At 42.0% G+C, this 26,016-nt stretch overlaps 1 protein-coding gene across 1 annotated transcript in view; it reads left to right on the top strand.

The window, feature by feature from the left end:
- Positions 1–556: 556 nt before the first annotated feature.
- LOC112457344 (beta-1,4-glucuronyltransferase 1) overlaps positions 557–26,016 on the top strand; it is a 32,139-nt gene continuing 6,679 nt past the window's right edge. The window contains exons 1-3 of the mRNA XM_025020334.1: positions 557–932; positions 16,690–17,660; positions 18,051–18,231. Of these exons, the coding sequence (XP_024876102.1) occupies positions 834–932; positions 16,690–17,660; positions 18,051–18,231 (1,251 nt within the window). The 5' untranslated portion in view covers positions 557–833. The remainder of the gene's footprint in view (positions 933–16,689; positions 17,661–18,050; positions 18,232–26,016) is intronic.

Below are 26,016 nucleotides of genomic sequence, written 5' to 3'. Positions count from 1 at the left end.
AGAGGTATAATACTTTTTAATTCTCCAAATATAATATTATAAATAAAATTACATCTCAGAGTCTGACATGTGATTATATGTATAAATTGTCTGAAACAGACTTAAGAATTTGAATAGGTCAAATATGAGGATATTATTTTGTTGAGAATTATAAAAATATAACTTAATCTGAAAAAAGAAGAAAAAAATATTTAAACATTTTAATTACTGTAAAAATATATTTGTCCGCGATAGATTTTTCATTTCTCTTAAAAATTAATCTTCTTTCCAAATTTATTTTCTATTTTTGAATGCGGTTGCCGGTTGTCCTACATTTGGTCCAACCATCCAAATTGACCAGTCAATATAAATCGAAGATATCCAAACTTTTACTTGAGAATCTCCATAGCTGTCCTGCTCTATTCGACCCCTATCGCGGCGGTGAATCTCTATCTAACATTCTAACTGAATAACAAGAGAACGGCGCGTTACCAACCGTGAGGGTTGATCGATCCACCGGTTGCGCGCGCGCTCGCCGCATGCGCGGAATTAACCCGCCGACACGCCGCAAGTCGCGCGAGCGAGAGAAAGAGAAAGGCGCTGCCGACCGATAACTCTTGCGAGGGTGCCCGGGATCTGTAAATAAACGCACGAGTCTTTCCTCCTTTTTTTTGTCACCCTTTCGGGGTATCTCTCTGACGTGTCGCGCGCGGCAAGGAAAGACGCGCGGGCGTGGCCGCGCGAGGGGTGCGTGCGTGCGTGCGGTTAGCTCGCGTCAGCGCGCGACGTGTGCGCGTCGTCGCCCATCGTGCGGACGTACCCGGAGTCGATGATACCATCGACGGCGACGGCGGATGTACGGTGAACGTCGATCGGCTAACTACGCCATCAGGCTGCCGCCAGCAAGAGGGGAGGACGTCTGTCTCGCGTGCCAGCACACATCAATGGTTCAGGTGAGTGCGCGAGAGTAGCACTCGGTGCAACGGCAAGGGGGTGCACTCGTGGCGAGTGTGCGTCGTGGGGGCTCGCGCCGCTCGCGGTGACGTTGGAGTTGGAGGAGTTGCTGCTCGCCTTGTTTGTTGTGTTGTCGTTTGTCGTTGCTGGCGAACATCAGCTGTGCCCGACGACGAGCAGACCGCGAGAGAGATGTCGCCACTCGAGACGAAACCACCCCTCACGTGGTGGTGGTGGTGGTGGTGGTAGCTTTCGGTTGCTCTTGCTTTCCGTTTCAATTTTTTATCTCTCCCCCCACCCCCCGTTTGATATAGCGTCGAGTTATCGACGCGTTGCTAAGGGTTAGATAGTCTATCCTGATTTTTAATTGATGTAACAAGTTCGTGCAATCCATAACGTCGGCAGCTACGCTGCTATCCTGCTGCCTTATTCATAATTTATGACATTGATGTACAGCTTTCCTGCGCGCGCGGATATACGCTTCGTCCGTGATGGATGCACGTATTTGCGCGCGATGCGTTATTATTTGTATCCGCTGTCATCGATGGTGGCTAAGATATCCAGGGTCGATAGGTACGCTTATGAGTTTTCATATCGAGCTATGATATTTTGGAGAAACTTTATTTGCAGCTGTAGGAAATCACGTATTGATAAACAATAAAAACGTTATAATATCATACGTGATATTAAATCTATATTTTACCTGGGGAATTCAAATACATCGTGTGCAAATAGATTTTTTTATCAAATAAATGTGGAATAAAATAAAAAATCTCGATAAATTTATACCTGTACTCTTGCTTGTAATAAAAAAATTGTATGTACCAAATATCATTTTAAACTCTTTTAAATTCGGAACAGCATTAATTGACGAATCAATTCAATCGCTTCGTAATCCTTAAGTCCTGCGATAAAATCGTACGCATGGAACAGAAGTGGAGAGAGGGAGACGGTTTTGAGCACAATGAGTACCAACACACACGAATCGCCTCGTAATCACATAGTTCCCGTATAACAGTGTTCAGCATCTTGCGATCGCGCGAGTGCAGGACCATGAAAATCGCGCAGCATTCAATACAACTATTAATCCGCGATCCGTGATGAGGAGGGGTGGCAGATGTTGGAGAAAGGGAGAGAGAGGGAGCGAGGTGCGCGCGGCTTAAATCCTGTATAATCAGTTCCGGTTCTGTGGCGGTCCTTTATGTAAATGGATAATGGTTCTACAGCGGTTGTGGCTGGGTTCCTAGACGGCGAGTACGTTGCTACTGCCGAAGGGCAGTTCATTAACTGCCAGACCGGGTTCGATGAGAGAGTTGCGATTCGACAGGGAGAGCGAGAGAGTAAGAGAGAAGAACAGAGGGAGAGAAACGAATGAGCGCGCGCGCGCGCGCGCGGTGTGGCTTTGAAGTGGTAGGCGCCTCGCGGGCGTCCAGCGCGGAACAACGAGAATTATCTTCTATTTCTCTACGTTCGCTCTTCTCCCTCGGCATCCGTTTATGCCCCGTCCATCCCTTGACACGCGCGCATCTATACAAGAATACGCTCCGTTGATTGGGACGCTTTAGGCGAGGCAATAATCGTGCCGATTATCTGGCCCTGTAAAAGCTGTCTTAATGAGTTGACGGCGAACGAGGGGTGTTAATACACGGTGCTTTCGTATTCATTTCGTATTAGGTTTCACGATCTCGCGATAAAAAATTGTTGGCTCATATATTAACGTGAAGAAACAGGGCGCTTCGATTTTCGTCCAAATAATGAATATATTGCATGCAAGTAAATGGATTAAAAGTGATGAATATTGCCGAGCGAGCAGTTCGTATGTTGCTTATCTAACAAAATATACAATATACAATTACTCGATATAAACTTCGTCACAGTTTATATCAATCGCTTGAGAAGTCTCGCGACGGTTTAATTTCTTTACGTGCATGTAATTAAGGACTGCTCCAAGTTATAACGGATATAGAAATAGATTATAGTATTTGTGTCACGGTTCCAGAATGAGCAATTAATGTTTGAGGGTACATTACTCGCTATTGCATCGGAACTGATTTCGCGTAATCTAATTTCTTTATTTTCTGAGAGCGGCGATCTCTATGAGAGTGTAAAATGCACCTAATATTTTATTTCGATACAGTTTTCTACAAAAATTTATATAACGTGGCTTAAGATAGGAACGCCAATGCATGCGTGCGTAATTGTTCGTAATCTAAAAAGCAGATTATAATGATAGCAGCTTATTTAATGACTCCCTGTCGAAATAATCTTTAACGGCGTAATCACTGTCCGCCTAGTGCGTAGACAAAGTTTCTCAAACACGCGAGTGATGATTTTATCCATATTTTACGCTTCCATAAGCCTGTATATTGCATGAATGCCCGTGTGGAATCGACGGCGGTTTTTTCCTAATTACGGATTCATCGCGCGTTAATTCGTCCACTCTGCTACGTTGTCCCGTTAATTATCGGCTCGGCTCATCACTCCGCTTGGCAATTATTAACGAATAAATCTAATAATTAACAGCGTTTCATTAACGGCCACATCGATACCGACGATTATTTATGTAAACTGTTATTATTTATGTTTTAATTGCGGCACGTTTATTATTCTACATCAGGTACATTAAAGCCCTTTTTCCCACGATGCTAGTCGACGAGCTCGTAATGGTTTACGCCAATAGTTTTTACGCAAGTAACAATAGGAGCGTTAAGTTTGCCATGTTAAATGATAATAATTATTACGCTTGCAAAATATTAAAGAAGATTATTATTCATTGGAAGTATAATCATTTCTGGCATTGATTAACGGAATTTATTAGTGTTCTGTGTTCTCTATGTACATAAATACGAATGCACATTCAGCAGAAGAGATTAAAAAGTTCTACATTTCGTGTTTTTTTTTTTTTTAAATATGTGGTGCAATTTCTCTCACTGCTTTCACCTTCTCATTCTGTTCATCGATATTCCCACAATAACTCGCTGCCGATGAACGTTTGATAAAATATTCCGGTCATCTCAAAGCTTTCCACATATTTCCACAATGAATAATTAAAACATGTGGTGCACAAACAATACTCAAAATTCTAAAAATAAAAGAATAGATCAAGATATTTGCAATATGACAGTTTTTATTAGATCGGTGCAAATTTTCAATTTTTAAGTAGTTGGCAAAAATGTTACGATTCTAAAATAGGATCAATATAATTCGTTAACGCTATCGGTATTGATTTCAAATAGGTATTGATCATCAGTGTCCGACTGACGGGCTGAAATGGATTTAGAATTACGGTGCTCAGGTGTGCGCGCCCTGCAGAAATGTATCGTCGAACGTTCGTAACTGGTTTTTCGCTTCGCGTTACGTCACGTCGTCGAATGAGCTGACGAAAATCAGCGTCCGTATAATCCGCCGGATGCTTGATCGGCCAGCCCGGAGCGAAAATATAGAGTACTCGACGATATACCGACCTCGAAACGACCAATTTATTCGCGGTCGAGTTACCCTTCTGTGCCACTGCTCTCGTTGATAGTATCTCCTGCCAGCGAGCAGCGTCCGAAATCATCGGTCTGAACTATCGACCTCCCGTGTATTTGGGATGCGAGGATGTCCGATAGAGTCCTCTTTTTCATCCCCCCCTCTCGTCCATCCAATCTCTCGCTCTTTCGCTCGTCAACCTCGTAACTTGTTTGATTTCAATCATTTTCGAGTGTTTTCAATACATTTTCCAAGTGTTTTCGATGCGAGGCTCGCGAGAGCGCGACCAGGTATATTGTTTTATCGTTTCCGGCTGTTTTCAATGGGCTCGGGGATGCGTGCCGGATATGCGAATCGAAAACGTTTGCATTATAGTGGATGCCGAATACCGACACCGTCCGTCTGAAGTCCCTCGGCGCTCTGGACGAAATATTTTTATTTGTTTATTTATTTATTTATTTTTTTCGACATCCATGCACGCTTCCGTTTTGCACGCTTACACTCCCCGTCATTTTTCACATGATACACAGCGCTGATTCTGTATGATGAAGTACGATCTTGGAATACGCGCTGCCGTACCGTGCTGAATTTGATGAAGGGCCCTTATTAGAGAACGAACACCACGTATTTTCGCATTCCAATCGCCGAATATAATATTTACAGATTCCCCGAAATAAGAGATATGCGAGAGAGTAATTTAATTTCACGTTCGAAAAATTCTCGAAAAAATTTTTCCCGCGTTGTTACGCATTGTTATACGTCAGAGAGTATGAATTAAAGTAATCCAGGTCGTTCGGCATTATTTAATTTATTTTTCCCAGAGAAGTATGCAGCTGAATTTATCACTCTATTTAACGCGAGTTTGTCGAACATTTTTTTTCTTTGCTTAATTAAGATTCGGCATATTTGCTCGGGAATTTAAAGTAAATTATTGTATAGGAAGTAAATTGTTTCCAATTAATTAAAATTTTGTGCGTATCTCGTTACATTTAGAGGCAATATATTATTAAATTACACCGCTAAATGTACTCCTACGGGTATACGTATGCGTATTTCAACAAATTAAAAACCGTATTCACAATTCACATTTCACGTTTAACGTTTTTAGGATATCATTTTTTATTCGTTACACCGGCGCATATTTAATCAGTCCCGGCTGATTTTCAGCGTTAGCAATGGCGCTTCGTGCATGAGATGCAATAATTACTCGCCGAGACGACTCCGGGTGACGTAATTTACATGTCTGAGAAACAGAAAACTCGACGAAGTAGGCTTGACTGCCTGTCGCGTCTTCCGTGTTTCCCAAGTCGTCGTGGACCACTGTTTGCATCGTCGCGTCGCCGCGCCGGCTGCCAGTGACACGTCTTAGAATCACAGCTTGTTTAATTATCTCAGAAGTTATGCAAAGCAAATACGTGCAACGGCAGGAAAATTGAAGATGCGCTAATTATCGCGTAAAGACGCAAAAAGATGGGTTCGCGAGTAAGACAGGGGATGAGAAGGAGGAGTAAGAAGAAAGAAGAGGGCGAAAGGGAAAAGGTAGTTGCTTAATTGCAGTGGTTTCGCCACTCGACGAGGATAACTCTCGTCTTTAACTCCTGCGGCGGTGATATACTTCTACTCTCTGCGCGACTTTGCCGTAAGATTCCCTTTCCAAGCACTCCCATCGAAAGCGACTAACTAGCTTTTGCACCCATATGCAGTCGGTAATTACACGGGCAACGTTTCTGGATGACAGATTAAAAGGGTTCCTTGATATTTTGCTTGGAGCGCTCTCGCAACGGTCTTTAAATACGAAGACAACAAATTAAAAAAAAAAATACTTTTAGTCACGTTAGAACGTTTGTAATTCTCGTCTTTCTATCTTTAAAGTACCTCTTAAAGTATTTTATTTCATTGTTATCCGACGTTGTTATCCATAAAAAAAATCAGGCGAATTAAAAGAAAGTAATAAAAATTTAACTTGTGAAGTTACAAGTAAGAAATTGATTTTGCACAGCGAATTTCTATCAATTCCCCTTTTAATCCACTTATTTTCCGCCGATGGAAGATGAAGTAGAAATTTATTAGCAGATAACGAAGTCTGGCATACATTTTCATGAGCAAGCACACCGGAAGCGCTGGAGACAGACATCAAAAGAGTGGCGCCCCAATGATAGAGTGATTTTTGCTTCCTCATAGAGGAAGCTTTGTTTTCGTAAAAATTTTATCAGCGTCTGCAATGCTTAGTATAAAACGACTCAACGAGATATCGGACGTTCTAACGCTGCTCCCGGTTCGAGAGATACCGCTCTCGAGGGTTCGATAATACGCACGTCGGCCTATCGTCTCGGCCAGGGGAATGGGCGAGATTCGTTTATTATCGCGGACCGCATCTCTCTCGAATGGCCCTTTTCAGCCGTTGTATCCGATGGTTGGCGGTAAGGGAGCGAGGATAGAGAGAGGTGAGGGACGAGTTTCAAAGAATTTCCAATTCTCAGCTTTTCAGTGGCGCCTTCGACGTTGGCGCCCGTGCACGAGATGGGTTACCGTAATGAATGGTATTCAGTTTATTCTCGAGCTAAGTTACGTTGCAGCGCGCCGACGTTGCACCGGCGGCGGCGTAGCGCGGCGCGGCGCGGCGAGGCGCATCCAGGCACTGAACCAGAAGTAAAATGGGACTGCGGCGAAATTGAAAGGCGGAATTTAGTCTTTATCCGTTATCTGCACGCGAAACTCCGCGCTCTCTCTTTCTCCCTTTTCTTTCCTCCCGTTATACGTCGGCATTCGCGGCCTTTCTTTCATGCCATTTCGCAGCAGCATACTCCGATACGGAATAGAATTTATCGTATGTTTTTAGGACGGCGGAATACAAAATATACGAAATAAAAGCAGGCACGTAAAAAAAATGTATCATTAGCAGAGAACGTGGATTAGCGTACTAGGAGATAACAAATCAAGATTGATATCGGGCAAAGTGAATGGAAGCAGTTTGTAGCGAAAAAAAGCAATAAATGTGAGAAAACTGTTCATGCTAGATAAACCAATAATTTGATAAATAACAATGAATACATGAATATTGTGCAACAAGAAAAGACTTATTGTATGTAACGTATACCTACTTTTCACAAATGAATGATAATTAAAAATATCTGAAACGTAAATGTGTTATTGAAATATGTATAAAGAATTTAATTAGACGAAAGCAGCAACATAGGCTAGAAATACATTATCGTTCATTGGTCACTTTTCTATTCATTACAGATACCTTTATTTGTAAGTTTTTTATATATATGTCGAAAATATCTCCACGTATTTCCACGATGCATAATAAAGAAAATTATTTAAAGAATGAATAGCGGATGTGAATAATTAGCAATAAAAGCACGAAAAATATATCTGTCCGATAAGAAAAATATTTAAAGAATGAATAGCGGATGTAAATAATTAGTAATAAAAGTCCGGCAAATATATATATCCTTCTTTCATTCCCTTAATTTATTAACAACAGGAGGTATTGTATCCGGATTTTCTCGTCAATCTAACATACGGGGTACGCGGATCTCCCATCAAAAACTGCGAAATCGCGCGTCAGCTCGCGGTTTTCGGACAATGTCATGCATAGAACATGCGTTCGTTATCGAAGCCGTCCGGATGGCATCCGGAACGTCGGGATATGAGAGAAAAAAATACACGAGAGTCATCCTGGATCTCTTGTGGTGGTTGAGCGTGCGGAAATGTGATCGCGCTGCACGTGTAGCTGCGTTGTAAAAGTAATTTCGCACGGATGTGCGAAGGCTGCGCGCTATCACGCGCTGTGGAGCAGAATAAACAATCGGCACTCTCGTAATCTCCTGTCGCCCGCTGAATTACAGAACATTATTGATGAGCGTATAAATGCGGGATTCCGGCGGTCACCGAGTGCCGGTCTATCGCTTCGCGCGGAACCAAGAACGTTCAAGAGATTCGTTTTCAAGATGTATTATTGGTCTTTAACACGTTGATTGCCAAATACGATAATTAACTCGTACTGCCTCGATTTGCATTTAAATCGCAGTTACGAAGAGATTTGTAGGAAATATTTAATAAAATTGACAGTGGGCTTCTGGGGTAAAAATAAAAAATTAATTATGGCGTCAAAAAACTGAAAATTTATTCACAAAAAAATTTGATTTTCAAGTCCATAAAAAAACTAAGGGATTTTTTCCCAAATATGGCTTGGTAGTCAACATGTTAATTACCATGATTTTAGTAACAAGATTTTGATACTTAGTTTAAACCATGGTGCCAGTTTTTTTTTATGCTTATATATAGAGAACCGTGCATCGCATACGCGAGTGTGTAATTGCCAACGTAAAAAGTCAACGAATTAAAACGCAGCCGAAGAAATTTAGTTCCTGGATGTCTAATTTTCTAAATTGGACGGGAGATTTTCACAGACGGGTTCGATCCGGGGTTTTATCTCCGCCCGGAGCGATACGGTCGTTCCGCGATCCGTGAGCGCGAGCGAGAACCGCAGCCCAAATACACAATTTGATAATGGATTAGTTGTGTAATGTGCACACATTCGACGGTCGATTCCAGCCGGTACACGCGCGCTACACGCTGCAGACTGAATCAGTGATAACAGCATGTTCGCATAATCAATCATGCCGTGACTCCACCTTCCGTACACATCGGCACCGTCGCCGCGCCTCCGTTAGAGTACTTCACGTACCTATCGTTAGTGTCTATACCGTCCTCGTGTACCATGTAGAGACGTGTAGAGCTGTGCATTGACAAGCAGCTACCTGGGTGCGCACATGAGTTTCCATCCTGTTCGAATTACCCATAGGTCGTCGGAACTTCGTACGACTATCGATGTCCGTGTGTTCTGACAGCTTTTGGCTATTTGACTGTAATTGATACGTTCGATCGTTCGTAAGAACGCGGAAAATGTGCGCGACAATTAGATGCAAGGACGGTTTGAGATTTCCGATCAGGCTCAATATTATTAGCGATCCGTGCTCGCTATCGCTGTATTTTGCCGCATCGAAAATACATCTCTTGTTTTTTATTTTTTTACCCCCCTTTTTTCCTTTTTTTTAGTTACAACGCTGTTTCTGAGCCTGTTACACATTTGGGTAAATGCTCTTTGCCTCGGGAATGAATATCGACTAACCGCGCGCGCCCTCGACAGTTGTGTTGTCCGACCGACGTTGATCGGCTTCGGCTACGCAAAGCGCAGATCCGCCTATCGATCTTCCTCTTTCATCTCCTTCACGTGGATCATAGTTGCCGTTACCGCCGCGCCGCAATCGCCGCGTATTTGCAAGCGACGTCCGCACGAGCTCCCATTGCTTACCAATGGGAGGCGCGGCATTTATCGGAGAAACGATGCTATTTTGTGGTGGACTCGATTGACGAACGTTTGATGTTACTGTGTGACGTCGAACGCCGATCGGATTCCGCAAGCAAGCATGATGAGATCAGAGAAAGATCATCCGTATTCAAACAGTTTGAAATTTAAAATCTCACGGACGAAAGGGAGAAAGTGTATTACATACACTTTTCAAATAGTACACACGTACACATATCAATCTAGAATCGTAATAAATATCTCATACGAATTCGAAACGCTTTTCCGCAAATTCTGCTGGTTTAATTAAACTCCCCTCTCCTCCAAATCTTTAAATATCAATCGATACAGAGACTGATCGCACGAGGTCGCTCAGTTATGTACATGATCTCATGCCGTGGTTCATTTTTAATGGACTTCAAGAGAGTTTCCCCTCGAGCTCGAAAATATTAAATTTCTCCCTCTTTATGCGGCGGCTGCGTCGCCGGTCGCGCGCCGCCGGGAGGGTAAAAGCGGATAAGAGGGGTTGGATGGCCGTCCCTCGAAGAATCGCGGAATCGAGACACTTCCGAATGCACATCCCAATGCATTCTGATATTACCCCGCGACGAGAGCGAGAGAGCCTCGAAGCGCGCGCCCGGCCCTCTCTTGCAATTGTAATGAGCGTCCGCTGCGCGCGACGTAGGGGATTTGCCGACAGTAATAGTATGCAAACATCCTTGCGGAGGGAACACGACGGAGGACGTCTCTCGTCCCTCTTTTACCCTCTTTTCCCGCCACAGCCGTGCGCGACGTCACGACGAGTTAATATATCTGCCCACCAGACACGGAGGACACACCAGGACACCGGTGCGGTGGTTGTCCTCTTCGGGGCGGGACGTCGACGGCGGCAGGAATTTTCTCGCGTTTTACACCGGCGTGCACGGATGCACTCGGGGGTTTCCGCACTGGGTTGTAAAAATACCTGCAACTGATGTTCCTTCTCAACGGCGACGCTCCGCGTCCTTTCGCGGAGCGTTAGCGACGTGTGCAACGAAGGGCATCACGTAAACGAGAAGGAACGCCTGGAAGTTTCGCAATAACACGCGGAAGCTTTTCAGTAACCTTTTATCTTGATATTCATAATGTGAATGTTGAGAGGTATTTATTAATTTGTTTAACGGACACGTATATTTGTTTTTTTTTTTATTCCTATTTGCTTACTTATCTCTTGCTGTAATCTCTTTTACCACTTCAGTTTTTGTCACGTTGTTGCTTAAACTTTGTGCGATGCTTCCGTTTTGAGAAAAATTTTACCGGAACGGAATAATCTGTTTTAATCCAAACATGGACATTTATGAAAAATCCTTCTATTTACAGCTTGCATTTAAAATATACCAAGTATCATCTTGTATTTTTCTTCGTCGTATATTGACTTACGTGACCATGATTAAAACATATGTCTTAACGGAGGATCGCTGGTATTCTATTTCCTAACAAAAGCACCCTGCAAGTGTACTCTCACTTCATTGCGCGACATTTCCATAGGTTTTTGCGCACGTTGCAACGTCGCTTCCGCGTTTTTCTTTATGCAAAACAAAGATGATTGCGCCATCGAGGTACTCGTCCGCACTTTTTTTCGTAATAATGATACGACAAGCAGCGAAATGGAACGAAAACATGATGGTGGAAAAACCGCGTTTGTCGAACAGATTATAAGAAAATAGTTATGACGAAGTTGGTTGGTTTACGTACCGCCGCGGTGTGTAATGGCAGTCTTTCTCGGCGCGCACTAAGAAAAATATAGTACGGAATTTTTTCGCCAGCTTCGCGGTTCGCCGTCGTCGTTGCTTTAAACAATTTCGCCAAACGACACCGTTTCCCGTATTTTTTTTTTTTTACGGCGGTACGTTTAATAGCTGTCTGGGGCTTTATATGTAACGCTGTCGTTTTCAAATATTATCTGTGAAAACGCGCGGTAAACGTGCCAAACAAGCGCAACTGTGTACGTTACTGCTTTGTGGGCGTGTTACAAACGAAAAGCTCGATAGCATAATAAAACTGCACCGGCCGTTCGCCAGTATTGAGGCAACGGTATTAAGCAATTAATTCGCATGTTAACATTTTGTTTTCTCAATAGTGCAGCCGCGCGGTACTTATAATTGCGATAATTTTATTGGCGGCTGGTAATTTTAAATTAGAACGCGCGTGCAAACGTGCTGTCTGCAATCTACGTTGAAAATTGAAACTATTTCACTCAATTATTACATCAGATGTAAACGTGTCGGGTGAAATCCATTAAATTTATAATCGACGGAGTTAAAAGAGTTAAGGAAAACGACAGAAACTTCGTTCTTATTCATGATTCCACACCTGCTCGCTAAGATAACACACGGAATATCGTCGAAAATGTCGTCGTTCCCGCCGGTTTCCCGTCGACGCGACGTCGTCGGGTTGACGTACCGCGCTGGATGCGCCTTCGAATCGTCAAACATTTGCGCTTGCCATACCCATCGAGTACAGCTTGTCCCGCGAGAGGAACGGCGTGTAATGCGTTGCGGTATGCATACATGCGTTACACATACATACACGCGCGCGCGTTCCGCATACAAGCTGTAACTCGCGGGAGGGTAACATCGCGCGAGTGAGTACATTATGCGAGCGACTCGTTTCGCACCCTAATGCATTCGATATCCGCTTCCTCAAAGTCGGTCAAGGCTCCTCCAGAAGATGCATTTCCACTCGAGACCTCCCCGCGCTCGCGCTCGAAAAGACGACCACCGCACGTTCCGAATAGCCAACGTTTGTCCGTCGGTGAGGCCGCAGGTCGATGCGGGATGGTTGAGGGGGCCCGGAGAGAACGGGGGAAGGAAATGGAGAAGGAGGAATGATTTATATCCCTCGGGCGCGAAGATCTTACCTCGGGTGTTAGTTCCGCCGGTTGAACATCCAGATGGAAAGCGGGTGAGCACGTGGGGCGCGGTGCGAGGAAGGGTTGCCCCGCGAAGTTCTTATCGGTGTGTATATAATTTTCGGTGGGTTTGCAGTTAGTAGGTAACGCCATGGCCGCCCTTTGCCCTCGGCGCGGAACTTGCTGCGGCGGGATACTTATGACCGACCTTTATGCCCGCGATGCACATTGTTCCCCCAAGGCGCATTAGGGCGGATTTTCCGCGTCGAGTGGTTCGCCGCGGTTTAGCGATTTTTGCCGAGGGCCAGTATTGGAGCGTTCGACATTTCAGGGTGGGTAACTCGATACGCACCAAGTTTCAGCATCGCATTTCATCCCGGAATCCTTACTAGAACAGTAAGGGCAAGTCTCAGCTGGGTTTTTAAATTATTCATTACAAAGATAAAAATATAAAGAGAAATACGAAACTAGGTTCATATTAAAATGACGATATTAAACAGGAAAGAATTTTTGGATTATTTTAAAAGCAACTTAAAAAGTTAAGGTTCCCCAGGGCCTCTCGTATTGTTTTATCCGCGGCAAATTGAGAACGAAATATTGGAGATTTCACTTGCTCTGAGGAAAAGCAAGTCGACGTCTGTTCTACGAGAGCTGTACAGTGATTGCATTTTTCTACCTGATTAGACAAGATGTTACATCAGTTTACAATTGTGATTATGATATAGAAATAAAAATTCATTCCTTGGACATTTTATAATTCTTATTTTATGTTATTTTTGTATTGATTGGTTTTGCAGAGAAAATATTTTATATCAAGACAGTAACTAAACAAAAAAAAAACAGATATTTCTCGTTCGCTTTTGTCTTTTTCATTGTTTTCGATAGTAATTGGATTAAGTATCTTACATGTAGGTTCGAATCTGTTGGCATAGTTTCGAACTCTCTATGATTACTTCGAAAAATAAAAACAATACTTCAAGTATACTCAAACTTGGACGAAAGGGTTCGAACCCTTTATGAGTTCCTCGAAAAACAAGAGTGTTAATTCTAAATAAACTCGAGCCGGATATATGTTCGAACTTTTTACGAGTACTTTATTAGAAATTAAATGTGCGAAACATAATGTGTGTGTGTGTATATACACACACACAATTATATCTTTATTACAATTTTATATATGGTAACTTATATATTATATTGAAATATATTTGAACTGCTTTACTACTTGTAAAAGATTCAGTTCGTTACGATAAAAATTACTTATAAGTACATTTCGAATCCTGCGGGCACTTATTCTAAAATTTGAAACTAACTAATCGGGATTCGATTACTTCGCAAGAACAGTGAAATATTATTTCTTATGAATATTACTCAAATTAAAAAAAAATGAAACTTGATTTAATCTTGATCCCATGCCTAGTTTTCGACGTTCGATGCTGTCGTCCCTGTTATCTTGTTATAGGACTGACACTGATTTTTACAAAGGGTTCTGTCGGATAACAGACTCACGATAATTAGGACGGTAAAGCGGTCCTTGCTCTGCACTCGACAGTCACAACAGACTGTTGTCAGTAAGTTGTTCGGCAGTTCGGCACTTTCGCCGGTGACCGAACCACTTCCATGAGTTTGTTTAAAAACAACTTCAGCCGTTGCAATGTTATCGTAAGTTCCTCACTTAGAACGTCGCACAGTGAGGTATTTTTGTAAAAACTTTCTAAAAATATTTGGCTAAGAGCCAAAATATGAAGTTGCGAATTTTGTGTTTTTGAAATTGCGTTTCTATTTCATGAATTTAATTAGTGAAGTTATGTAACTGTATTGTATTATTATTTAAAAATGACCTATTATAGATCTGTAGGATTATTCGCACAAGTGATTCGAATGTATAATTTAAAAAAAGAAAATACTTTATTTCATGCGTAGGAAAAGATCTTTTATCTCTCTATAGATAAAAAATATTTTCGAAATTTATGTGAGAGTATATTGTAGGCATTTAAATAGAATACTAAAAGGATGTTTTGAATTTGTATCTTTTATGATAGTATAATTACATTAATTCTGATATATGTAATTAATTCTTTCAGTATACCTATATATCACAAATATTAAAGTTTATATTTTTATGCAATCATTTTTTATTTAAATTTAGTGCATATTATAAAATGACATCCATAAAATATTTAGTTGTAATTTTAAGAAGATAATAAATAATGTTTCTTATAGCCTCACCATTATTTAAATTCAAAATACATTGAAAGTAAAATATTCGAATACATATTGCACCTTCTTTTCCTTACTTTTGAACAAAAACTATGCTTTTGGCCATGTTTTTCTGAAATTACCCCAATGCGTGCGACGGTAATCTCCCTATTTATAGAAGAGAGCGAAATATCCCCAGTTTAAACGCACCTTGCTTGACTTTCTTGACTTCTCTCGCAAATACGTGCGAAGGATATAATCCGATTACACATTTTGATACGTTCAGAGAAGGTGTAGAACAATGCGCGCGTGCTTGACTGCACTTTACCAGGTGTATTTTCCTGCTGTTTGCTTTAGTCTCGTATTCTAGTCACACGAGCGATTTTTTTTAGTTTCAAAGCTAATCATTTTTCGAAATTATAGCAGCTGCACGACTAAACAACAAAATGCTGAATTGTACATTTTCTTATTTTTTGTATCTGATTAAAAAAATTAATATCTTTAATTAAATTATTCCGCGAAGTAAACTGTGCTTTTTTGAGCAAACGAACATACGAGGGTGGTTCAAATATAAACGGAAATGTAAGTTGAAAAGTTCACTTTCCCGGTCTAATCAATCTGTGTCGCCTTGCATGTTGTAATGCGTTCTGACAGGCCATATCTTGCAGGTCGTAACAATCCGCGTCTTCACAAAGTCATCAGTCAGATGCTGTCACAATGATTGAGTGAGTAATGCCAAATAATGTTGCGCGAATAATTATCAAATTTCTCTCGAATAAAGGGATCAATCCTTTTGAAATTTTAATCAGACTTTAAGCACAGTTTCATAATGAATGTTTGTTACAGACAAGAGAGTGTACGATTGAACAAAATTATTTTGAGAAGGGAGAAATCGTGTGGAAAAAAAAAATAAACCTTATGCTCGGCGACCAAGCTACTGATTTGACAAGCTACCTAAAACCTTCTTTGATTGAGAAATCAGGAAGCTTTTAAAACGATGAAACAATGTATTGCAGTCGAGGGGAATTATATTGAATAATAGTATATGAAACATTCCGGTGGTGTTGCACATAACATGTATAGAAACAAATTCCCATTTATATTTGAACCATCCTCGCGTATTTTACGTACAAATTATCTGCTACAAATAAATAACAAACTTTACACGTGCTCCGACTGTTTTTATATAAAGAATTCGCTTTATTCGGAGTAATCTTTCTCGAGGCGTTAGTCCGCCACCGGGGACTAATGCAAGATTCGTCGTTATACGCCGGCCTCATCTCGCCACCGTCCGTTTTATTCCGCTCACGTATCTCTATGAAATTATTCACGCTAGCCGGCGACACATTGTGCCTCGCGGTTCTGGAAGAATAAATGGCGAACATAAAACGCGCCACGATGAAGGGAGCTACTCCTTGGTCTTAACGCGAACACGTTATGACGAGAGAACACACGATATTCGCCTCACGATTATTTTCTATGTCATGTTTTCAGCGACTTCGTCTCGTTCCTCGAGCACGAAAATGGTAATTCGACGATAACTTACGTCTCGTGGCAGAGCTTTTATAATTATCGTAGCATATATTATCACTTTGTTTTATATATCATTGCTATATTATCGAGACTAATATCATTCTGGTGAGTTTAATTCTTGATACATGGAAGATATACATATACGTAAAATGTATCAATCCTAATTTTTTTGTTTCCAAAATTGTGGACACCTTACATTGCTGATCCACCAAACTGTCTAATCATCAGTCAGAAATCACTCTTGCATATTTTTGAAGTCGAAATCTGAACTCTAAGATGATATCCGCGCAAAACGACGCGAACGATACACGCGATCAGAGTCCGTATGTTCGTTTTTTTCTTCTAGCTGGGATGCCGGCCATGGAATCTCAGTTTGACGAGCGTGATCATCCTGGCGCTGTCGAACATGCTGCTGACGTTTTTGCTGCTGCAATCGGAGACCTGCGCGCCGGAAGCGATCCCGCGGGAAGTGGAGGTGAGCGCCGTCACCGAATGGAATCTCGGCACCCTCGTCAAGCACGAGCAACAGTCGGAATGCATCACCCAGGATTACCAGCCCACGTCACCTGACGCTAACAGTCTCAAGCTGGATATTAAGCTCGGCAGATGGGACGCCCGGCGAATATTCCGGACGTTCGACTCGGTGCTGGTCGGCAACAGATTCACCGAGCTCTCGCAAACTTATCGGGTATGTCTGGCTACCCAGAGCTCCGTGGAGAAGTTACATTCGCTGGTACAGGTCGCCCTGCACTGGACCGGGCCGATGTCCGTCGCGCTCTATGCCGCCGGCGACGAAGAGTTCGAGGTGTTGCAGCGTTACCTGGTGTACCTGAGGAGATGCTACGAGTCTATCAGAGAGAGAGTGGTCTTCTCCCTAGCCGTGCCAAGGATGCGAACGCCCAAGAAGCAACCGCGCGTCTTTGAACTACCGGACATCGTCGACTGTGCCAAACCGGAAGCCACGCTCAACGAGCTCATGACCCGCGTGCCCAACGAGCAGACCAATTGGCGGATACGGAACGTCTATCCGCAGAACCACATGCGGAACCTAGCGCGCAAAAACTGCCAGACGGACTACGTGTTTCTAACGGACGTCGACATCGTGCCGAGCTTCAATCTGACGATCGTACTCGACGAGTTCCTCAGAAATGACAACTGTGATAAGTGCGCCTATGTAATACCCACGTACGAGTTGGACACGCGCGTGAGGTTTCCCCCAAATAAGACGGAGCTGATCAGGCTCGCCAGGAAAGGCTTGGCCAGACCATTCCACCAGAAAGTTTTCATACACAATCAGTTTGCCACGAATTTTACAAGGTAAATGACATTTTATATTAAATACATTGTTTAATAACAATAATAACCTATTAATTTTTTATAAAGTTCTTGAAATTGTGTTAGCTTTAATTAATTGAAAACAATTAAAATACTAATCGATTTGGTACTCGTTGATTGAAATTGATTGAATGCCAACGTGACAATTCATGAATTCATAATGGTTTTTTTACAAGTTATATTATTTGTACGATTTCAATAATAATTTGTTGATAATAATTTGACAATTTTGCCGTTATTCAGAGATTATTTTTTTAATTTTATATATACGCACCTCGTAATTTTGTATGTATAAAATATAAAGTTAATCAAAAATATAAAATTTTGGACGGTACGTAGCGCATAGATGTTTAAAGTCTTTTTATTTCATAGGTGGCTGCAGGACGTGTCACCGAACCATCTACATCATGAAAATGTAAAGACGGGCAAGGTCTACATTAGTCACGATGTGACGAATTTCGAATTTCTTTATGAGCCATTTTACGTGGCAAAGGATATCGTGCCACCTCACGATGAAAGGTTTATGGGATATGGATATACGAGGAATACCCAGGTACGCGATATTTCCTAAGATACGTAGTTTTTCTTTCTAGTAGTTTGCACTTGCTATCCGCGTGACGAATATGTTAGTGGCGGCGTGGAATCGAAAATGCAATTTTGCCGCCGAGCGCGAGATAACATAAAATGATACAATATGAAAGTTTACGTTCGATCCGAGGAGGTTGATGATATACGAACGCAATTCCTTCCGCTAATGTGTGAAAATACTCGTATTCGGGAAGATAAGCGCGGCGAATGTAGTATAATCAATGTACCAAAAAGAAAAAAAAACCGGTGCTTATGGCTATTATTTATGAAATGTATCGAATCAATTAGCAGCGATATCATAGAACAGTTTAAATTAAAAATGCTCCCGCGGCAACGTTGCCATTAATACCCTCGATGGAAAAGCGCAAATGAATGATAAAGAACATAAATGGCTCAGATCCGAATGTATCCATAATAATTGCACGCGTGTGTATCGCATATGAGCGTGTATTTCATCAAGCGTGACCGGGTTTATATCCAACGTCGGGGAGAGATAAAAAGTATTACATCGAAAATTAATATATACCTTTCGGGGTATTAATGGGATTAGTGGATAAATGGCAATAATGGAACCGGCAGCTACCGGCCATTACTACGTTTCTATACGGTTCTGTAAATAGTCAGCATAAATTACACTAAAAGATGTACATTTTGGGATATTAACGGTAAAAGCGGGATACTCTGTGTACACATATTTCCGTGTTTCACCAACCGAAAGAGGGAGAAAGACAGAGAAACGTATTTCGGATTACGATATTTCGCTAACTCGCCGACGCGGTAAAACGCGTGCTGCGGGAAAATCATCAATGTGGATGTAGCGGCCATAAAGTTACACGCGCCGGCAAGGGAGTATTAGCGAGATCATGATGCGAGCCAGGAAAAAACAACTGAAGAGGGTACCAACATGCGGCGAGAGCAGCAAACTAGAATGAACGTATTCCGTCGCGCGCATGGGACATTAATTGAATTATATATTATCATTGCCGCGGTGTTATCGGACGATGGAGGCTCATTTTGCGGAACGGAACATTATTCAATTTAAACTTGATGCATCTCCGGTGTAATCGAACGTTTGCATATCGCGCGACAGCGTCGCGCAGCTAGGTCGTAAATTGCGTTCGTTAATGTACTTTTCAGGCGCGTCATCCTCGCGCGAATTACGAAGATTCGCAAATTTCTTAGATCGATAATGCCGAACTTCGAAACTTCGTCACGTAACTCATGGCGAATCATGCGGCGAGACTCCGATATCCTTGGAATGGGGAGAATCGATCTCAGTCTAAAACTTGAAAGTGCAGGAAACAGGAAAAATGATACGCTTCGATGTTCACTCTTTTCGAAATCTAATCGTTTAAAGTTATCTAATCGTAAAGATTTTTCCCCACATTCATTTAAATAACTAAATTATTTAAACGGCCGCGAGGAAAAAGGTCGCGGTGACTAAAATTGCAGCGATCCTTAAAATGTTATTTGTGCCGAAAGCCACAAAACGAGCGCGAGGACCTTTCCACTTCCAGTCCATATATACTATATACGGAGCATTGTATTCCCCTGAACGTATAAATGTTCTTTCGTGGCATGCGGATCCCGCATTGTTTTGACAAGAAAGTACGACGGTACTGCTTCCGACTCTGCAGCGGATATAGCGAAATTCCATCGCGCGGCAAAAATCCGAGCGCGACGAACGTGCACAGCTGCAATTCGTAAAACGAACACGCGAAGTATATGCGACGGCAATAAAACAGGCGTAAAATCTACGTATGCATGATATCGGCACAACTGCATTCGCAAGGAAATTTCACGATCTATGAGATTCACCGGTTCTCTCGTCCTTCTTCAGATGGGATAGTTAACACATTCACCGACAGGCGTATTTTTGACTTTCCGTTATTCACGTCAGTTAGATGATTTTATATTAACAAGAACAATGAAATATTTAATTAATTGAGTTGCACAAAAATCTGATATGCAATGTGATATTAGACTTCTTCTATATAACGGTCACCGGTGATCGACAAAGCGTAAAAAATTCAGTGTCGGTTACCAGTGGCCGTTATGGCGGTGAATGTGTCAAATCATACTATTTTAATAGTATTATTTAAGTGAAAAGTTACGTTCTTTAAACATTACATACAAGTTTCACCAAACACTTCAACTTCGCCACCAAACAATCCTTGTTGATGGTGGCGATGGTGGTGGCGATTGTGCGGCCGGCATTACACACCGACGGATATCGGAAGTACGTATTCCTACATTGGTACTCGCGTTTCTCCCCTGTGGTTTCCGTCGCACAACATCTATTCCCTCCGCGAAGGAGAATGGGTATCGTTCGTTTACTCTCTCTTTACCATCTCTATAACCAGTCGCCAAAGATTCATTTCCGTTTTGTACGCAACACTCAAGCTCAGTTATCTCGTTCTCTCAGGAAAGCAACATCTTCCACTCGCTTTTAAAATTTTCCTTGCCTCCTGTTTTTTTTCTCTCTTTTATTTTCATTACAAAAGATTCTCTTACACTGTCGTACAGCAAATTTTAAAATGGATTTTATTTAACTATGTATATCTTGGTTTCTGAATATCCAGTTGCTGTTTCCAAAATTGATTTCCGCGCATTCTACCCGATGTCAAATTTGAAACCGTAGCCGATGTCTTTTTTATTACTCCGCATATATATAGATTGCATTCTTTTCGAGAACGCAGCGTCGCCGGCCCGATTTTATTCTGCTTTAATTAATCTTCAGCTGTTTATGTATACAATGCGCGAGGACAATGCGGTATGCGCCATAATTACGATGCAATTACGTCGGTTCCCCGACTCGCCTCGATTGCCCGGTAAAATGAGCATGTTAATTGCCGATCGATTCGTTAATTCTCCGTGCCGGCCCCCGCGTAGCCTTTGTCCGACCGCGAGCGGGCTTATAACATTTCTCTCCGTCCTCCCCCTCATACAACCTTCAATTACCCGTCGATGCACCGGGCGATTGTCGACGTGGTCAATATAAAGGATTTGGCCCCCGACGATGTACGGCACGCGCTGCTCCCGGCGCGCTCGCAACTCTACATCCGCGATCGATTCTGTCATCGTCGATTCGACACGCCAATGTAGTCGGACCTGGCGGGATTCTTTATTGTCGTGTTTATCGAGTGCGCCGATCGCGCCGGCACGAACCGCCCCGGCTTGATATCTCATCAGACCGGCGTTATCGGATTGATTCCGGCACCCGGGGCTGGCGCACCGCGATAAGCGAGATAAGCCTGGCGTGGAAGGCGTTGAAGTGTAGAGGAGCAGAAATAAAAGTCATCGGGAAATGAGCACATTTTGCGATGTATTTTGAAAGCGTGTATCTCGGATCGTAATTAGTTCGGGACGATTTTTGTAAAATTTGATAATTTGAGAACCGTACGAAAAAATCATAAGAGAAATTATTATTACAGCAAATGATATTTCGAGGAAAAATGTCAATTCGTAAATATATTTGTAAAAAATACAATGATTATGATATAGGATATTAATATTACGATATAGAATATATTTTTTGATATTATATTATTGATGCAATAAGGAAAAAATACCTATTTACATTAGGAGGAGTTAAATATTCCAACGCCGGTATTATCGGCTTTGCGAAGTGACTTCCGGTCGCTCTATGAATAAGAAATGGCATCGATTTCGTTTGTTTTGTCTAACGTTTTATTTCTCGATCTATTATTCATTAGTAACTCAAACTAATCCATAGTGGCAATACGATCGATTCGGGGACGCCGTTGCGACTGCAGTAAGCAGTGTCGTTGTCGCGAGAGAAACGACATCAAAGTGGCGCACGCGAACACACCTCGCAGGTCACTACGATCAAGTCAGAAACGAGATAGTCCGTTCTAGACGCTTCAGCGTAGCAGTCATTCCGCGGTGATTGAGCGATTCCGTCGGCCCGGGGTCGTAAATCAAAGGCGGACCGGCACGAATAGAACGAGCCCCGATTGCCTGAATCGGTTGCGAGTGGACGAGTGACTCTGTCGAACGTTCGCGATTTGCCGGAAATCACCGTGCACGAAGTTGAAACTCGCATGCTGCAGATGTAAAAGTGCGAATGAGGGAACAAAGACGCGAGTAAAACGAATCGAATCTAATTTTTCGCAAAACGGAATTTGGATTCACAGAAGAGAGTATTATTTCAAGCCTGGCGCGCTCGCTTTGCCTGATTTTTCCCACTGATTAAAATGATCAACGTATTTGCAGAATTATGCAACGTGCGTTCACGAATTATTTTGCAATGCGATTCGTTAATGCTTGATCCGGCTTTCGACATAATTTATTTCAGCTTAATTCGTCCGATAGCACGCTGCTAATTTTTGACGTAACGCACTTTTGCGTCAGATATGATCCGCCACATTTCGTAGATATATATTTAATACGGGATTAAACGATGCTGAATAAGTAAATTTTATTTTATTTCACATTACGCGTATTTAAATTTACATTTTGCTGCAAAGTACCGAGCAAATTAACCTGCGAATTCAAATTATCTGCGCATATATCAAACGCTATATAGCGCGCAGTGGCTGCATTTCATAATGCAAATTCGATAATGGAGCAACAAAAATCTTACTCGACTTCCGAATATGCGGACGTGTCTCTGTATCGGTGTTATTTTAATGCCTCCATGCGTTTAATTATTTCCGCACGCATCTCCGGCGCGATCTTTTTCCGCTAACCATTTTATCATAATTGAATCGGGGTGAAAGTGATTTTCAATTAGGCTGTTCGGGTATTCCGCGCAGCATGTCGGTAGTCAACGATCCAATTCGATCCAAAGGGTGTCCGTAATTTAGCGGCTAATTCTCTCGTGGAAGATCAATGGCTCGCGGCTCGCAGGCACCGTGTAACAAGCGGCAATTTAAGTGTCTCGCAGGATAATGCAAGTTCTCTCTCTCTCTCTCTCTCTCTCGTACGAGAGGATCGATCGGGTTTAACCGTATCGTACGAAGTTCACGCAACCGGAGTTGTTGCCGTATCTAACCGACGAAAAAGGACGCACGGTTTTTATAAACTTTTTTTAATATCGCGCGTATATCGCGAAAATATCTTTGATTTCAATTCTCAGGAAATAACATCAAAATCTGTGAATTAATCTAAAGTTAAACCGGCCTCCGATTTCTGACTCCACCTAAAGCGTCGTCAAGATGAACGAAAGAGGCTTCGCGCTCTCTTTGGCCTCTCGTTGCTTTAATTCTGTACCAAGCTGCATAGGATGCCCCCTTAATGCTGAGAAGATAAGTGGAGGCGCCGCGCCGTACGAGACGGCGACGGGACACGCCTTATTCGCGGGGATTTACGTCGACGTGCGATGGCATAAAACTCAATTATCAGATTTAGCTCGCGGCTTACTGCCGCGTAGCCGGCATATTACTCGACGATGCCATTTGGAAAAATTATACGACCCTGTTTGCCCGTCACCTATCCCTGCTTTATGCCGACATGCGCCGGCACGTCTTCATTTTAATGCGTGTCACTTCTTTGCCGCGCTTCGTTCGACGAAACACACACGTTTTCTGCACAGCGAGAGATTCGACGTTATCCGAAAAGTGCCACTCGCGGCTTTACCGTTCTGCGACGGATATTATTCAGCGTTTCGAATCGCGGCTATGGATGTACCGTCGCAGAAATATGGGATATCCGACTGTCGAGCTGTCGAAGTTGCCATGGTATTATATTGGCGTCATATCTAAATCGAGCGAGAGGTCTCGATAAAGGGAATTTGGGGAAAAAGCGTATTATAATTATAATTAAATGAATATACAATTATGGTAGTTGACAAACTGTAATGAGCCATTTCAGTGCATTTGAGTTTATATCGTTGAATATTTTTGTCATAAGTTATTCTCAAAAAAACATTTAATAGTACAACTGTGCTGATTTGATTGATATATGTATAACATATTACAAGGAGAATCATATTACTGATATTACAAAAGAGATATATGAAAAATATCGCGCTAGACATGTAATAAATAATTTTAGGAATATATATATCACATTCCGAAAAGAATATTGTCACGGTATTAATTGCTCAAAAAATTTCAATTTTGAGTTAAGCCCATAAAAAGTCTAAGATATTCTTCTCAGGGTGCGATATATATATTTAAGCGTATCGTTCAAATCATGTTGAATATTGAAACTCGCACACTTGAGCAATTTTTATAAAATATTATTTTTATTTTACTCATTGAGAATAATAAACATTTCAATATTATTTTTATAAAAAAGATTGTCAAAGATTGTTCTGTGGAACGGAATCTCGCGAACAAATGGGTGGCCAAATTGAAGAGAGCCGTTGCGGTTTATGCCGCAACTAGAGAAATTGGCACGGGTCTCTCGATGAGATTGCGTCAACAAAGCTAAACCGTTGGTACGCAATGATTTCGCTGAACCGCCCGAAACACGTCGGTACGTAAGGAATTCGCAGCGAGCTATGGGGGGTTCTTGAATATCAAAGGGACACTCTGTCTTTGAATTTCGAGCATCGGGATGCCACGAGATCCTTCCGCAAACGGTGAGGATTGAGTCGCGTAGCATGCGCCGGCGCTGATTTTAGTCAATATAACAACACGGTAATTACGTCACGTCTAATTTGCGAGATGCATAACGTGACGCAACCCGGTATGCATTCCGTTGCTTAGGCTGACACGTAATGCATTGTGCACGGCAATACGGAGGCAAACTAAACCTAAACTTAATACTTCAATCATAACGAAGAAACATTTGTATTACGTACGGTATGTTTCATCCATAAATTATTAGGTATCACGTATTTTCAAAAGCCTTCAATACGGAGAAACTAGAAAGGGGTCGAGTAATGTCTATCATGAAAATGTAACAGTAATACGTTTAAAAATACGCGATTTTAGAAGTCGCGTAATACATTCAATGCTCTTGATTTCTTTCGAGCAATTTAATACGACCCCAATTTTCATCGCGTTGTCCAAACTGTCTAATATCGGCGATCCATTTCGATTAGCAGACGAGAAAGGTAATAAAATATGTTGGATATTACATACGTAACGCTGCATGGCCTGTCATCTGGCCGGTCGGCGACTTTTTCGAGCGAAATCGAACAGGAGCTGCCGTGACGGTGGAATGAAATAAAGAGCGTGAACTGTCAGTGTGGTGTCAGGATCGTAATGGTCCGCAGCGATGATAGTGACACCGTCCATTCGATACCGAAGCGTGAAATTAACCCGAGTGCATTTCCCCCAGGTACCAGGAACGTAAGCTTGTCGTCCGCGCGACATGCAATTCCATTTTTGCGAGAGAGCGAGATGTACCGCGCTCATGTTTCCGCTAGTTGTAAAATTTTAACTCGCTGCCGTGTGTTTGAACGTACCTCTTTGGGTCCGGACGTGGCGATGCCTCCGACGTGAAATAAATAAAATGTCAAATAAAAGTTACGAGGCACGTTATGAGTTTATTAATCAACGCGAGCGACTGCCATAAATTACACTTTTTTTATGGACAAAATTATGCGAGTTATATATAGGATCAATGTAATTGATTTTATAATATAAAAGATGCATGTGGAATAAATCATTTTTATTTTTTTTCTGAAATAAGAATTTGTTATTTCAGAATTAATTGCGTACTATTTAGATGTAAGATATTTTATTCATCGTGATTGTAAAATATAATAGCGGTAATGCCGGTAATACGTTCTCTGTATGCAATCGCACGTACTTATAAGTATGTAGCCCGATTA

The sequence above is a fragment of the Temnothorax curvispinosus genome, unplaced genomic scaffold, assembly GCF_003070985.1.
Source record: "Temnothorax curvispinosus isolate PA1 unplaced genomic scaffold, ASM307098v1 QBEX01007734.1, whole genome shotgun sequence".
Taxonomy (NCBI): Eukaryota; Metazoa; Arthropoda; class Insecta; order Hymenoptera; family Formicidae; genus Temnothorax; species Temnothorax curvispinosus.
This window is presented reverse-complemented; position numbering and strand designations above follow the sequence as displayed.